This window comes from Myxine glutinosa, chromosome 9 (genome assembly GCF_964187855.1).
Source record: "Myxine glutinosa chromosome 9, kmMyxGlut1.1, whole genome shotgun sequence".
Classification (NCBI taxonomy): Eukaryota; Metazoa; Chordata; class Myxini; order Myxiniformes; family Myxinidae; genus Myxine; species Myxine glutinosa.
The window spans coordinates 54,763,918-54,779,155 of record NC_136269.1 but is presented as its reverse complement, the minus strand read 5'-3'; the positions used below and the strand labels follow the sequence as shown (position 1 = coordinate 54,779,155).

General features: G+C 38.9%; 1 protein-coding gene across 1 annotated transcript; it reads left to right on the top strand.

Annotated features, from left to right (window-relative positions):
* The first annotated feature begins 2,023 nt into the window (after positions 1-2,023).
* On the top strand, positions 2,024-11,186 carry LOC137434703 (claudin-7-like). Its single transcript, XM_068127850.2, has 6 exons — positions 2,024-2,230; positions 2,982-3,289; positions 5,286-5,450; positions 7,142-7,220; positions 9,358-9,501; positions 11,012-11,186. Exons 2-6 carry the CDS (start codon positions 3,073-3,075, stop codon positions 11,061-11,063), a joined length of 657 nt encoding a protein of 218 aa, XP_067983951.2. The 5' UTR covers positions 2,024-2,230; positions 2,982-3,072; the 3' UTR covers positions 11,064-11,186.
* The last annotated feature ends 4,052 nt before the right edge of the window (positions 11,187-15,238 follow it).

The window sequence follows — 15,238 nt, the reverse complement described above, 5'->3', positions numbered from 1 at the left end:
GCAATTCGGTTGAATACTTTTTGAGTTATGCGAATAACATACACACACACACACACACAGACATACAAATAAATACACAGCGATCAAAACATAACCTTCCGCTTTTGCGAAGGTAATCAATTAGTGTACACCTCTCCCTCCCAATGCAGCCTCAATGAGCTGCACTGCGGTATTGCCGGGCGCCGGAGGCGCCCCGGCAATGCCGCGCTGTAGGATATTTAATGATTTGGCATGGGGGCGATGTACTTTGAATGTATCTGTACTTGTTTATTAATTTTCTGAAATTTGTAGAATTTGTTTTTCACTTGGAAGTTGTGGGTTATGATGTGTAAATCAAGGTGGGAAAGTCTGATTTGATGCATTTTAATTCCAAGCTGTAAGGCAACAAAAGTTAAAAAAAACTTGAAAGGAGGTGTAGACTTTCTATGGGCACTGTATATCGTACACACGATACGCGAGCAATGCTGATCTGTGTACATGTCTGTGTACCAAAGTTCCATCGCAGCCTCTGCAGTAAAATTCAATGTACACCTACGATTAAAATGACGCAAAGTATGACTGGTTTTAAAACTAGCAAATTGCGCCATGAATGTAGAGTTTCTCTCTCTTTTTTTTCCGGCGGTTCCGAGACCCTTACATCGGACATTTAAAAGGGGTCTTCATTTTCCTGATTTAGCTTCATTTTCCTGATTTAGCTTCATTTTCCTGATTTAGCTTCATTCTCTTGATTTAGCTTCATTTTCCTGATTTAGCTTCATTTACCTGATTTAGCTTCATTTTCCTGATTTAGCTTCATTTTCCTGATTTAGCCTCATTTTCTTGATTTAGCTTCATTTTCCTGATTTAGCTTTATTTTCCTGATTTAGCTTCATTTTCCTGATTTAGCTTCATTATCCTGATTTAAGCTTCATTTTCCTGATTTAGCTTCATTATCCTAATTTAAGCTTCATTTTGCCGATTTAACTTCATTTTCCTGATTTAGCTTCATTTTCCTGATTTAGCTTCATTTTCCTGATTTAGCTTCATTTTCCTGATTTAGCTTCATTTTCCCGATTTAGCTTCATTTTCCCGATTTAGCTTCATTTTCCTGATTTAGCTTCATTTTCCCGATTTAGTTTCATTTTCCTGATTTAGCTTCATTTTCCCGATTTAGCTTCATTTTTTGTAGATGGTTTCATCTGTTTGCAAATTCAGAAGGGAAATAAAGTCCTGAATCCCTGGTATGCGACAACACTTCTTGATGGACGACGCTCGCTTATGCGATGTTTTCTCCGATTTTGCTAATGGGGAGTTGGACCAGGGGGAGGCCATACAGGTATAGGGAACGTGGGGCAACACCTAGCAGTGCTGGTGAGTCCACATCCCACGTTTGCAAATCTGTACATCTATATAGAAACATGGCATGGCCAATACATTTATGCACGAAGTGCGAGTTTTTTTGTATTTTGCCAAACATTTATATTTGTTTAGAACTGTGGATTGTATTTTAATAGGCCAAGTGAGTGTGTATGTGACGTGTCAGGTATATGACCCATTGACCCACGTCGTGATATCTGTACCACGTGATAGTGCTTTCACGTACTGTATATGGCGGCCATTTAGAAGAAAAAAAAAATTGGCATTTCCTTTTTATTTTGGCAAAAGCATGCACCATATACAAATCTATGGTGGGATTGAAATTTAGTGGCTTGTCTGAAAGAGTAAATCTTGTTTATAAAGTTAAAAACAAGTGTCTAAAATATAAAAAGTACGAATTCAAATAATGTTTATAAACAAAATAAATAACTTACAAAATAAACACGATATTTAGAACAAAACGCAAAATGAACGAAGTTCATTCGATCGTCGACAATGGAGTAAACGAGAATGTCGGTCACAAGACGAGGTACGAGTAAGGGCACCGAATGGAGAGGACAGGTGCAGTAATGAGAAAGGGGCTGCATACCTGCCCGCTGGTGAAATGGGGTGAACGGAGGTGGAGCTTAGTTTCATAGCGCGATAACGCAGGTGTAGCTTCGTCGGTGAGCGCAGGTAGAGAGAGAGTGTAATTGTGGCGCCTCTTGCGTTCACTCATTCTTACTTCGTTTTATCCTCATATTAATCATCTCTTAAAACACCTGTTGTCTCCTTTTCAGTCTGCGCTTCTTTTCGTGATCTCCCGTCTTTACGCGCCTCTTCTCGACATTTTCACGTTTTGCCTCCATCGACGTTTCCACCTCTTCACGAGCAGGTAAAGGTGCATGCACACGTACAGGGACAGGTCGGACAGTGAGTGATTCCATGCGAGGGTTGTCTGTGAAGTTATACATGTACGTATATATATATATATATATATATATATATATATATATATATATACTCACATGCTGTGATCAATGGTTCCTTTTGAACGGTGAACATTGGTTTCTTAACGGTCAAATTTATAGGCCCTTTGTTTTCAACTCTGTCTTTTTGTTTGTTTGTGGACAGAATATCTCTTATGTGGACAGAAGTTGTGGAAGGATTTGGTCGAAATTTGTTGAAGTTGGATGAGTGACAAGGACTAAGTGGTTAGATTTTGGTGAACATCCAGATCCAGATCTGGTTCTGAGAATTTATTAATTTTTAAGTGATTCTTCACCATTGAGTGATAGGGCCAAAAACAATAAATAACATATTTCAAAAAGTTGTGGATGGATTACGACAAAACTTGGTGGAAGAGTTGCGTAAGTGATAAGAACAAGCCGATTAGATTTCCTTTCAGGTCCAAATCCAGACCTGGTGCATTAGTGGATAGAAAACGTAAACTGTTCATCCTGGTGGAGGTATGCGCTCTCTACCGAGTGCCATTCTCAATGCATTTCACCCTCTGTTTTTGGACAACATCACTGCTGGTTTTATGTTCAGTCTACCTGTCATACATCTTTTTTATAGCAAACATAGGGGTAAAAAGGGTGTTCTGATGTATAATTTAGGTTAATGCGTCATTTATGTGGCCACAGGCAGGTGGACGATCGAGAAGATAAGAACCAAAATGGCCAAAAAGGTGCTTTAAGATATCTCTGGTGGTGCATTGTTATTGGACACGACATCATGGGGAGCACACCGTGCCAGGTCCTTGCCTGCATTCTCTGCTTCGTAGCACTCTTGGGATTCACTATCTCTACAGCATACCCCGTGTGGAAGATCGCTTCCAAGGGTCCCTCTGTCGTCGGTGCTATTATGTACCAAGGCCTTTGGCTGAAGTGTGTGGGCAATTCTATGGGCTCGCAGGTCTGCCGCCTGCACAACACCATCTTTCGTATGCCAGGTATGATGCACACAGATCAAAGTCGTATCCGGGTCACATAACATCACGGGATGTGTTGAGGGAGAACGAAGTATTGTGCTGGGGGGGGGGGGGGGGGGAATTCTTTCCTGTACATCCATCACGATAATAAAAAAATTAAGAGGCTGTCTGTTTATTACATACACAAACTGGTGGAAGTTTTGGCCAGTAGTAAATATTATGTTATGGGATAACAACTAAGGTTTGTTATTCTGGCATTGTAATAAGTTACAAAAAGGTAATTTATCGTTACATAAAACTTTCAGCAAATACAAAAATGATCATCTTACCAGAGGTGATGGTAAACACAAGTGGAACCACCTTTCTCCCAGACTTAACCTGCTGACCCTTGTAAGAGATATTTATTTATTTTCCCCTCAAAAAGGAATGTTAGAATACCATGGGCACTGTTATAATATGTTAATAAGGCTTTCAAAATCAAGAAAACTCCATCTGAGGATTACAGGAATTTTTTTTTTATTAGGAAAACAATTGAATACAGTACAGGAGAATTCCATTGATAACAAACATTGTTAATAATGAATTTCAAGTAACAAATTACATGTTTCGTGGACGCTTCTGCTTTAATTTGAACCATATGGTCAACAGCAAAATGAAAAAACAAATAAAGAAAAATCGAAAAGTAATCAATCAGTTGAGTTATTGCAAGAAAATTAAGGATGTCTGCTCCGAGCCTGGGAGTTCGGTGGTTCAAGCCCCGGCAAAGTCATAGCACAGACTTCAAAAATGGTACGTGCTGCTTCCTTGCTTGATGCTCCGCATTTAAAAGGATAGAGCACGAAAAAAACCATAGGTTGGCATTCACGGGGAGGAGGAAATCCCTCCTTAGGAAATGCCCCTCTGAGTGCGATGAGAAAAGCGGTGCCATTATTCTGATGTCACTGGTACCCAGATTGACGACACTCCCTCAACGCTCAGTGGCTGTGTTTATCTCGACTAACCGTCGTGTGTGTGTGTGTGTGTGTGTGTGTGTGTGTGTGTGTGTAGGGGGGAGGGGCAGCTACACTACGCTCCTTGAAACAGTGGTTTGAATCCTGAAGATCATGTAAAAAAAAATTATGGCTAGTTATTTAAGCCTAAGGGGAACTGGATGGAGGTCAAAAGGTAAAAAGCAAAATGAAAACTTTTGTTTATTTTTGGGTGATGCCACAGTATGCCATGTTCATACATCCTGTTTTATATTTTTCGTATTTACTCAAATGCAATTTCAAGGGGCACCTTTTTAGTGATGAAGAGACTTGGTATCTTCCTATGAATTTCCAATAAAATAGCCAGTCTACAAAACATATATCCTCATTCTAATGAGACTCTTCTCTCATCTCATGTACATATTCAGGGTTGGCAGGTTAGTTAGCCTGGAGGTGTGGACACTCACCTTACAGCTGTCTGGCATGGGTTTGAATCTCGACTCGCCTATAAACTGTCACCATGGTGTTTGGCATACATGGCAAGGTATCAATGTGTGCACCGTCCATCAAAAGGATGTTGAGCTGGAGGACCCCTCTGCCAGCACACGTTGTTGGTGTAAGTTTAAGATTGCACAGTGTTCCACAAACTGGAATCCTGAAGGAATGCGCCTGAATTCCTGCCTGAATTGGTACAGCCATGTGTCAGTAGAAGGTGCAACTAGCAGGCTAAATTCAGAATTTAATCCTTGTCCCTTAACAGCAACCGGCAACCTGAACAACCTTCTTGAGTATTCCTTGACACCAGGGTATGTTTAGAATGTGGTTGCTGTATGGATTGCAGCTCCTCCACTACAAACAAATTCACCCACCCAGGTGTTCAACTGTCACATGTAAACAGCCATCTTCAACTACAAAGGGCAAATCCATTATTACTATTTCAAAGTAAAAACTTATAAATCAAAGTTTGAATTTTTTGTAGCAAAACTAAAAAAAAAAAGAAGACAAAGTAGAGAATGATTAAAATGTATAATTTATTGCATGTTGCACAGTTTATATACAGGTTGCCCAAGCGATGATGGTAATCTCGATGCTACTGAGCCTTCTTGGAATTTTAATCGTGCTCATGGGCATGAAATGCTCACGAATCAGTGGAAATGATGAGAGAATCAAAGGCCGAATAGTTGCTATTGGTGGAATTCTGAACATTTTCGCAGGTATGTAGAAAAAAAAATTGTTCGAATTACAGAGCAGACACGTGGTTAATTTAAATTGTTTAAAGTGCGGTCATGTGGCCTATGAATGCAATCTTGCATAATGATCAGACAAGAAAAAAACATTTTGTGGTGACCTCTCAAAGGCAAAGGTGACTAATGAAATTGAGGAATGCTGTGTTTGTGGTTGTGAGGCACTTGGTAGTTGGAAGAATATTCCAGCATATAGTCAATAACAATTTGCTTTTTTCATCTTGCTTACAGTGGCCTCCAAAAGTATCCCCCCCCCCCCCCCCGCCCCCCTTCCAAAGTTTTCACATTTTGATGCCACCTGAACTTATTTCATGATGCTTTCAAATCAAACTTAATATATAGAGTCTTCACAAACTACTCCAAGACGATATAGCTAAAAAGTGCAGATAAAATGTGAATAAGTTAGATTACCAGAGAAAACTCAGATGATTCTTAGTTGAATAGGGAATTCAATTCCTTTCCCTAATAAACCCTAAATCACTTCAGGGGCAAATTATTCGTTTGAAAGTTTACAAAATATGTGTAATAGGTTTCACCTGTATGTAATCAGTGGTTTAACTTGAGCATCAAGCTCCCCCACTTATCGAAGGAGTTTTAAGGTGCAAGTCACTTGGTCAATGAACAAGGCAAACATGAAGACCAAGGAGCTTTCCAAAGAAGTCAGACATAAGGTGGTGGAGAAGCATCATTCAGGAGAGGGTTATAAGAAGATTTCAAAGTCATTCATCCCTTTGAGTATGGTGAATCAATCATTAAAAAGTGGAAGACATATCATACCACCCAGACTCTACCAAGATCAGGTCGCCCATCCAAATTCAACAGCCGGGCAAGCAGGGAACTGGTTCGGGATGTCACCATAAATTCAACAATTACTTTTAAAGATCTGCAAGGCTCTATGTCCGAGAGCATTCAATGGACTACAAAATGTAAATGTTTCATGATATTTGTTATATTACATCACCTTTATCTTTCAATATTGTTGAAATGAAGGTCAAATAGCTGTATGTTGAAATATGTTGAAAAAGGTAAAACTTTACATGGGGTGTACTTACTTTTTCACGTGACTGTATGTCGAGACGAAGATTGCAGTCGATCGACGATCCCCATCAAACTTGGCAGAACTAGAGCAATTTTCAAATGAAGAATGCGCAAAGGTTTCATCGTATCATTGTACAAAGCTGGTAGAGACCTACCCAAGAAGACTAACAATATTGTAATTGCTGTCAAAGGTGCTTCCACCAAGTACTGACTGAAGGGGCTGAATACTTTTGCAACCAGTGAATTGTGATTAGTGCATGTTTTTTGCAGGTATTCATGACATGTAGCCTCCTTCAACTATAACAACGTTTAGTTTGATCTCTTCAGTTATGAATAAAAAAAGTTCATTTGGAAAAATTGTTTCTACCTAATTTGTAATTCATCTCGATATGGTATTATTGGTAGGAGGTGAATACTTTTGCAGGCCACTGCATGTCAGTATTTAAGAAGCTCAAAACAAATACCTGTTTAACAGGTACTTGCAATATTTATGAAAATGGGTACTGGTACTCTGAAAACTTTTAAAGTTAACTTTTCAAACAGAAAAAAACATGGTTGTAGAAAAGTTGACAATGCAGCACAAAAGCACAAAAACAGCACCAAGTGTTAAATTTTGCTTCCAGGTATTGCAGTTCTCACGGTCGTCTCTTTTTATGCTCGGCAACTAGTCTACGAATTCTACAATCCCTTACCTGGGACCAAGTAAGTTTCTTGCGATATGAGAATTGCTTGAGCAGTTTTTGATAACCATTCTGGACATGCACATGATAACTCATAAATGTTTGAACTTGTCATCTTGTTTGAAAAGTAAGTGCACCCCTACACTCTCATCATCCATTAGAGGTTTTTCCAATGGAATCTTGTGCAGACATAGCATTTAGACTGGGAAGGGTCCTCAATGAGGTCGTGACCAGATCTGAGGAATTGACGTGAATATTAAATGATGAATAGTGTAGAAGAGTTAAATAAAGCGATTACAATGAGGAGCAAAAATTGACGTGTTACGGAGTGATCGGAAAATGGTTTGAAGTTTGTAAAAGTTTGCGTCCATCTCTAAGAAAACACAGGTTTCTGTTTGCAAATCTTTGACAATCTAAATTTCAAATTTGCCCGAACAAGGTTGCCAAGACTTTGCATCAATTTTTCCCCAACCGAGAAGGAATTGTCATGCACCATTGAGATTTGGCAAAGATGTCCATCCTTTCCAATGAAGTTTCCATCCAAGCATGCATTACTTACAGTGAGGGCAGTTTGCTGATACCATTACAACAGAAGTCACCTTTTTTGGTTCAAACATTGAAAAGAAACTTTTTGTGTCCACTTCATATTGTTAGTAGTGTTCTGATCGTCTTCCTCTACCATTGCCATTTCCTGTTCCTTCATCTAATGATTGAGGCATCTTGAGGCTTTGTCTGCATTATTTTTTCGTTTCTTTACAGGAGCTAGGCTCCTGGAAGGCAAGGTAGAACAGACAGTGGGACAAATATCAAAGGAATTAACAAATAGGAAAAGAGGAGACAGAGGAGGGTAGGAAAAATAGGAACTACCAATTGAGATGGTTCGGCAAGAAAATGTTAATGGGGGTAATAAATATCAAGTATCAGAATTGTGGATGACAAGACATAGTTGTGCATTGCTTGTTTGAAGTCTTGGAGGGAATATAGGGAGATAGAACAGCTTTGCAAGGTGCTTCAATTGATGAGAAAAGCGAAGAACCATGTGATGAGCTCTACAGTCATCCTGGATTGTGGAAGTTTAACCAGGAGGGGTTACTGGAAGAACGCATGCATCCTGGAGTACATATGGGAGGTCAGACAACTGAGAGAGCAAAAGGAGCAATATAGAGGAATATACAATAGAAAACAGGGAGACCGAACTTATAAATAATAGAACTTGTGCTTCGGTCTCATCACCGAAGAGTCCAATAGCATGGAAGATGTTTACTCTCCATGCACATAATCAGATTAACCAATCCTGATCTTGCGTCGACTGGTGGTGTGATGGTGTGGTGGTTGAAGCCATATGGTTAAAAATCAGCAGAGTAGCACTTAGTATTATTCAAACTTGGCATACAGATGAGGAATGATGGATTACATATGCATGTCATCTTTTTTAGAGATCAGATGCAAGATGTCCGACTGGCGGCCATTTTGTTACTTAAACGTGTCCCCAACTATTTCTCTACATGCATGGACCGATTTTGTTCAAACTTGGCACAAAGACAATACATGAGAGTATAGATATGCAGAGGAGTTTGTTTTGTAATCAGACCAAACATCAGTTCACTCCGCACAGCAACTCCGCACAGCAAAATTACTAAAATCACGGGGGCTATAACATTTTATGTCTTTTTCTCCTTGTTTGTTTGTTAGCTGATCTATTTCTGTGCCTCTATTCCTGCTGATCAATAGATTAAATCAACAGGATGTTGACAGAGGTATGCTGGCAACTGTGGGAAGGAAGAAGCAGTGGTTTCAGGTGTTAACCCATCCTTGGAACAAAAGGGCACACATTTTTCATGGTGAAGAAAGAGTTATTTTGGTCAGACGAATGGTTATCGCCAAAAATGCTAGCTTCTCCTTGCTTCCCACTATGGGTAGCACACCTCAATTAACGTTATGTTTATTTTATTCATTGCTCTACCTGTGAACAGACACAGGTCGACACTAGCCTTCAGGAGACAGACCCATTTCTGCATTTTAAGGTCCTTCTAAACAATTGCCAACCCCATCCGCATTATGTAATGTCATATTACACACACACACACACACACACACACACACACACACACACACACACACACGTACTGCATGACTTGTGTGCTGTGGATATATTGCAGGTACGAGTTCGGAATTTCATTATACATAGGTTGGGGATCAAGTGTGCTGGCATTGGTTGGTGGTGTGATGCTCACTACATCCTTTACATGCTGTAACCTCAGTATGCCCAAAATCCCCCGGGCTGGCTACTCAGCTGCAACAAAGTAAGTCCCAAACCACATATTTGGTACCTTGGTTAAAATAATTGATGTATTGCCAAAAAACCTGTTTAAAAAAGAAGACGATATATTCAGCTTAAAATTTCAATATCTTCTTGGTTACCATGTATTATGTTTTTTCATGTTCTGCAGCCATTTCATTTTGCAATACTCTTTCAAACCTCAGTAAATCATGAGGAAATATCTCGCATTACGAAAACATGAAGCTCAAAATGATTATTAAATGTTGTGAAAATTTTCATTATTCTTCAGGGATAAAAGGTTACTAAACGATGACTGGAAGATCCATGAATTTCTGTATTCTCCTCCCAACTCCATCCCCCACAACAATCGCCAAAGAATACCTGTGCAGAACAAAGCTGACCCTGAAAACATACCTCTCCACAAGAAACAAAATCAAAGCCATAAACCAGCTCGCAGTACCAGTATTCCACTATAGCTGTGGAATAATAAACTGGCCCCAATCAGAAATCAACAAGTTAGCCATCAAAACAAGAAAACTCCTAACCATCCACAACATGTTTTTACAAAAACCAGTGCATCCCGCGAATGTTCCTGCCAAGACGAGAGGGAGGGATCGGCCTGATGGACTTCAACCAGGTGCACAGAGCGACGAATGTAGGACTAGCTGAGTCTGTGAAATGCTCAACAGACGATTGGATGCAATTTGTAAACAAACATGAACACAACAAACCTGTAAAAGTATCCCTAACTCACCCTGTAAAGAATTTCCAAAAACAGCTGTGACTAGAAGATGCCACACAGGAAAATGAAACAGCAACAAATACAGCCCCAACAATTGCAAAATAAAGACAAAATAAATATATAAAAAGAAATATCAAGAAATATACACCAACAACTGGAAGAATGGCAAAAGAGAAGGAAAATACAAAAAATAATTGGACAGAGTGGCGATAGACAAAGAAGGTCATTGGAATGGCTAAGAAGAGGTCAGCTCAATTACCTGGCTTGGCCTTCAACACTGCCGTTGGTGTTTTCCCCTCTCTCTACTGTTCATTTTGCATCCTGTTACTTCCTGATCCAATCAGTGTATTACTTCTTCTGCGAGCCTTGACTGTGCATACAAAAAATAAGAAAATTAATGCCTCCTCATGTCTTTGTCCTGAATACAATTTATGTACAACCTCCTTCATGGGCAAAAATATATATTTTAAATGAAGATTAAAAAAAGAGAAAGCAAAAAGTAATTGCTGTTGATTGGAAATTTGGTCAGTGTAGGATCGACTAACAGGTCAGCCGTTGGATCATCGTCTAAGCCCTAAGTTATCCAAACATGTTTTAGCGCAGCTTTCTGTCTCTTTATCAAAAAAAAAATTGTTTTAACCTTTAAATCATTTTTTTACATCAATACGTATTTTAATTGTTTTCTGCTGTTGAGTCCAACAACGAATTAATTGTTACGAAAAATTGACGTGCTAAACACTGAAAGTTTGTTGGCCATGAAATATAATTTGGATGTTCTTGTTGGATGCAGAAACCCTGCGAGGTCAAGCATGAGGAGCTACAGTCGAAATGCATATGTGTGAGCAACCTCATATGGAATTTGGTGCCTCTACAGATGCATCCGTGGGGAGGCATTCAAAACGTTCTCACAAGTTCAAGAAGCAACTAATATATGTGTGTGTGTGTGTGTGTGTGTGTGTGTGTGTGTATGTATATATATATATATATATATATATATATATATATATATATATATATATATATAATATATATATAAATGTGCCTAAATCTAGATCCGCTGCTCACCTCCATTCATTTATTCCTCTTTTTTCCCACCTGTGGAACCGCCTTCCACAATCTTTTCAATCCAATTCTTCCCTCCGGGTCTTCAAGACAGATGTTAACCACCATCTCAGGTCATCCCCCATACAAAGCCATGATCTTTTCTACCCCTGTTAAACCACTCTCACCCCTCCCAAAATTTTGCTTGTGTATCCGTCTTGTTCACCAATTTCGTTCTCCCCTACCCCTCAGTTACCTGCATCCCTTGTTTATCTGTCTCCGTCTACCTTCTCCCTCCGCCTTACTATTGGCATTTCTCCTTTCTTCTACTGTTCCATTTGTCATGTTGCGTCCTGATCTGTTCTATGTCCTAGCTCTTCCACGAGCCTAGACCTTGTATAAAAAATATACACCATATCCATCCTTTTGGAATATATATAAATCTTGGATATTTAGGAAAAATTATAAATGTTATTGTTTGTTTGAGTATATCATTGAAGACCCTGATGCCTATCAAATGCTAAATGCTTTTGATCAAATGCACATTCTTGCTAATACAGCAGAGACTATTGTGGTGTCTTTCCAGTTATCAGAATACCTCTATTTCTGAGATTTGGGCATGAAAACATGGTTTTGCTTTGCTTGTGCATGATTTCCACAAACGTTTTCTCTTTGGCATATCTTTACCTCCACCGCCGTAGGTGGCTGGAGGTTATGTTTTCACCTCTGTCTGTTTGTCTGTGAACAGGATATCTCAAAGTTGTGGACAGATTCAAACGAAATTTTTTGGACATGTTGAGTGTGTGACAAGGAAGAATTGATTCAATTTTGGTGAAGATCCGGAAACAAGAGTTTTATTTTTAATTTTTGAAGTTATTCCTCACCTTTGAGTGATTGTGCCAAAAACGATAAATAACATGATATTTCCAAAAGTTGTGGACGAGTTATGACTAAAGTTGGTGGACGAGTTGGTTAAGTGACAAGAACAACCGATTAAATTTTGGTTCAGGTCCAAATCCAGATCTGACCTATCAGTGGATACACAACGTAAACTATTCAACCTGGCATAGGTATGCTCTCCACTGAGTGCAGTTCTAGTTTAGCTTGTCATGATCTGGTTCAATGATGAAATGTGCAAAGTTTTCCAAACTCCTGGAATACCACAGTAGTTGTCTTTAAAAAAAATAAATTTAAACACGTCAGATTGAAAAGAATAAGGATGTTTGAGTTTTGTTTTGAACGGTAATTTCATACCTCCATGAATTTCCATATAGTTTAGCTCCAAGCTGACGGGTTGCTCCAGTAAAGTGTTTATGGTGGTTTTATGATCTGCAGTAAAAAATAAATCTAAACACTTTTGTAAGAACACATCAATATAACCAATTATTATCTTTTATGTGGTGCAGGCAACATGTATCATGCATGTTAACCTTGTTTTAAAGCAAACTTGTGAACCATTCTTGTTAACGGAAGTATATTGCATTAGTATTTATTTTCAATGTGGGTTGGTGTTAAACTGTGATCCTGAATCCGAAGAGGTACGACTGCATAAATTTCAATAAAGTTGGCTTTCTTTCAAACTTCCTGTCTTGGGTATAATTTTGCACTGACGCGACAAGTCCAACTTGTCATTACCTCCAGCACCGATGGAGGTTATGTTGTCGCCATTGTCTGTCTGTTTGTTTGTTTGTGAGGAGGATATCTAAAAAAGTTGCAGACAGATTCAAGCAAAATTTGTTGGGGTAGAATAGGGATATGCAAATATGGAATTGATGTTTAAACTTGTGAGGCAGTTAGAAGCATAAAGCACGATTTTTACCAGACGAAATGCTTTTCAAAGTCATAAAACACGATGTATAAGCTATCAATGCACAATCCTCATGTAATCCGAAAGCTTATAACCTCAGGCATGTAATGATATACACAACGTTATAGTCAGGTTCACTATGTTTTTTCGTTCAAAATCATGGTAGATTAGCAAACCTATACATTTTTGGAAACGTTATTACATGGAAAATCTGAAAATCAATGTTTGCATTTGCCAATTCCGACCAATTCGATTCGACCAATTCGACCAATTCCATTCGACCAATTCGACCATTCGACCAATCGCTTCGATCGACCATTCGACCAATTCGATCGATTCGATTTGCCAATCAATTTGACCGACCTTTGCTTGTGTGGAACGGACTGTGAAAACGATGCGGACTATATTGTCGGATACGACACACAGGACAGTGATGACGAACTCTAAATGGCATATTCTGTAATCGTGTATGTTTGATGCCATTGACTGCCTGTGTATATTTTGTCATTGACTGCCTGTGTAGATGTGAAGTTATACTGACTGCATGTGTATATATGATTTTGCTGACTGCCTGTGTATGTTTGGTGATATGAATTATTGTGACACATTTTGATGTTATTAACTGCCTGTACAAAATGATAACATGTATTTGATTATGCAACTTATCGCGAATATAAAGACAGTATTTTGCAATTCAAAACCTTTGATTCGTGTCTTACCATTCCCCATAGCACTAATTTGATACTTTCATTGGATTCCTTGTCCCTGAAAATATAGGTTTAGTATATTTTAAAAAGTTTTTAGGGTAATTAGAGGCAGAAATAGAACAAAATATGTATTTTACAGTGGCCATTTTGAAAATCCAAAATGGCCGCCATACAGGTATCTCTCCAAATGTAAACATTGATTTTTAGTTTCCTTATGCTATAACCTTTCCAAAAATGTATAGGTTTGCTAATCTACCATGATTTTGAACGAAATATAATTTATTGACATAGTGAACCTGACTATTAACCAAAGCGTTCATTAAGACAACCTTATTCACCGAAAATTCCGCGGCATAGCAACGAGCCAAGACCTATCCAAGGCCAGCGGCCTCCAAGCAATATTTTTAAACATTAGTAAATCTAGAACCATAAGGGCTACAAACACAAGACATACCTTATTCTTCTCAGGACACCCTTGTCTTTCCAAGTATGCATACGTATCCACAGCACCGACACACTGGGCTCATGTTTTCCGAGAAAGCCACTGATCTCAGGATCATAGCGCCGCTTCCGGTTTTGCCGGCGAGGTTGTGTTTTTTCCAAGCTCTCCACGCACTCCACGCACTCCACGCACTCCAAGTTAAGTATTTGTTCCCTTTTGTATTTTTGTCAAAACTGTATTTTTATTTTACGGTGTGTGTACCCACTATGTGTTTCTAGGAAAGATCTTGGGGTAAATCGTGCATACCTGTATAAAATCGTCGTTTGTTTCCTGCTGCGTTTTTCAGGCCTGGTCTTTTCAGTTTCCTGCCTTGAGGCTTGGTTGTTTCCTTTCGGCGGTATTTTGTGATCCATTTACTTTCGTTCCCTCACTGTTTTTTCCAGTCTTTATTTTCACCCCATACTTCCCCGGACATCTTACCCTTTGTTTAAAATCTTAATTAAAATAAATAAGTAATATAATTCCCCTCTTTGTTCGTGTTCGTTCGTTCTTCGACCACTTGTTTCACCCCACTCGTTTTTGCTGTTGTTTCATCTCCTTCCTTCATAACTCAATCCTCTCCAGCCAAAAGACACCTTTCCAATTCTAGCTAATTTTCACCATACTCCTTCTTCCTCTGATCCACTTTCACCTAACCTTCAAAAAAACATATTAACGAATAATTTAAGAAGTATGCCTCTCCTCCCTACACCTCCCTGTTCCTTCGTTCTCTGCTCTCCTGGCTGTCAATCTCATATTCTTCTGTTCCTGCATCTGAACCTGTCCTGGAATCATTAATCCCCCTGAGGAATCCTTCATGCCCTCATTTAGGGAATTTCCACAGATAGTTTTCACGGTTTAGTTTAAAAATGTTTAAACTTTCCCCTGAAGTGTTGTATTCTGTCGTATATTACAACAGATTTTTCTTCTTCTTCTTTAAAAGGTTCCTATCGATTTTCTCACCAAGCTCTTCATTTCAAA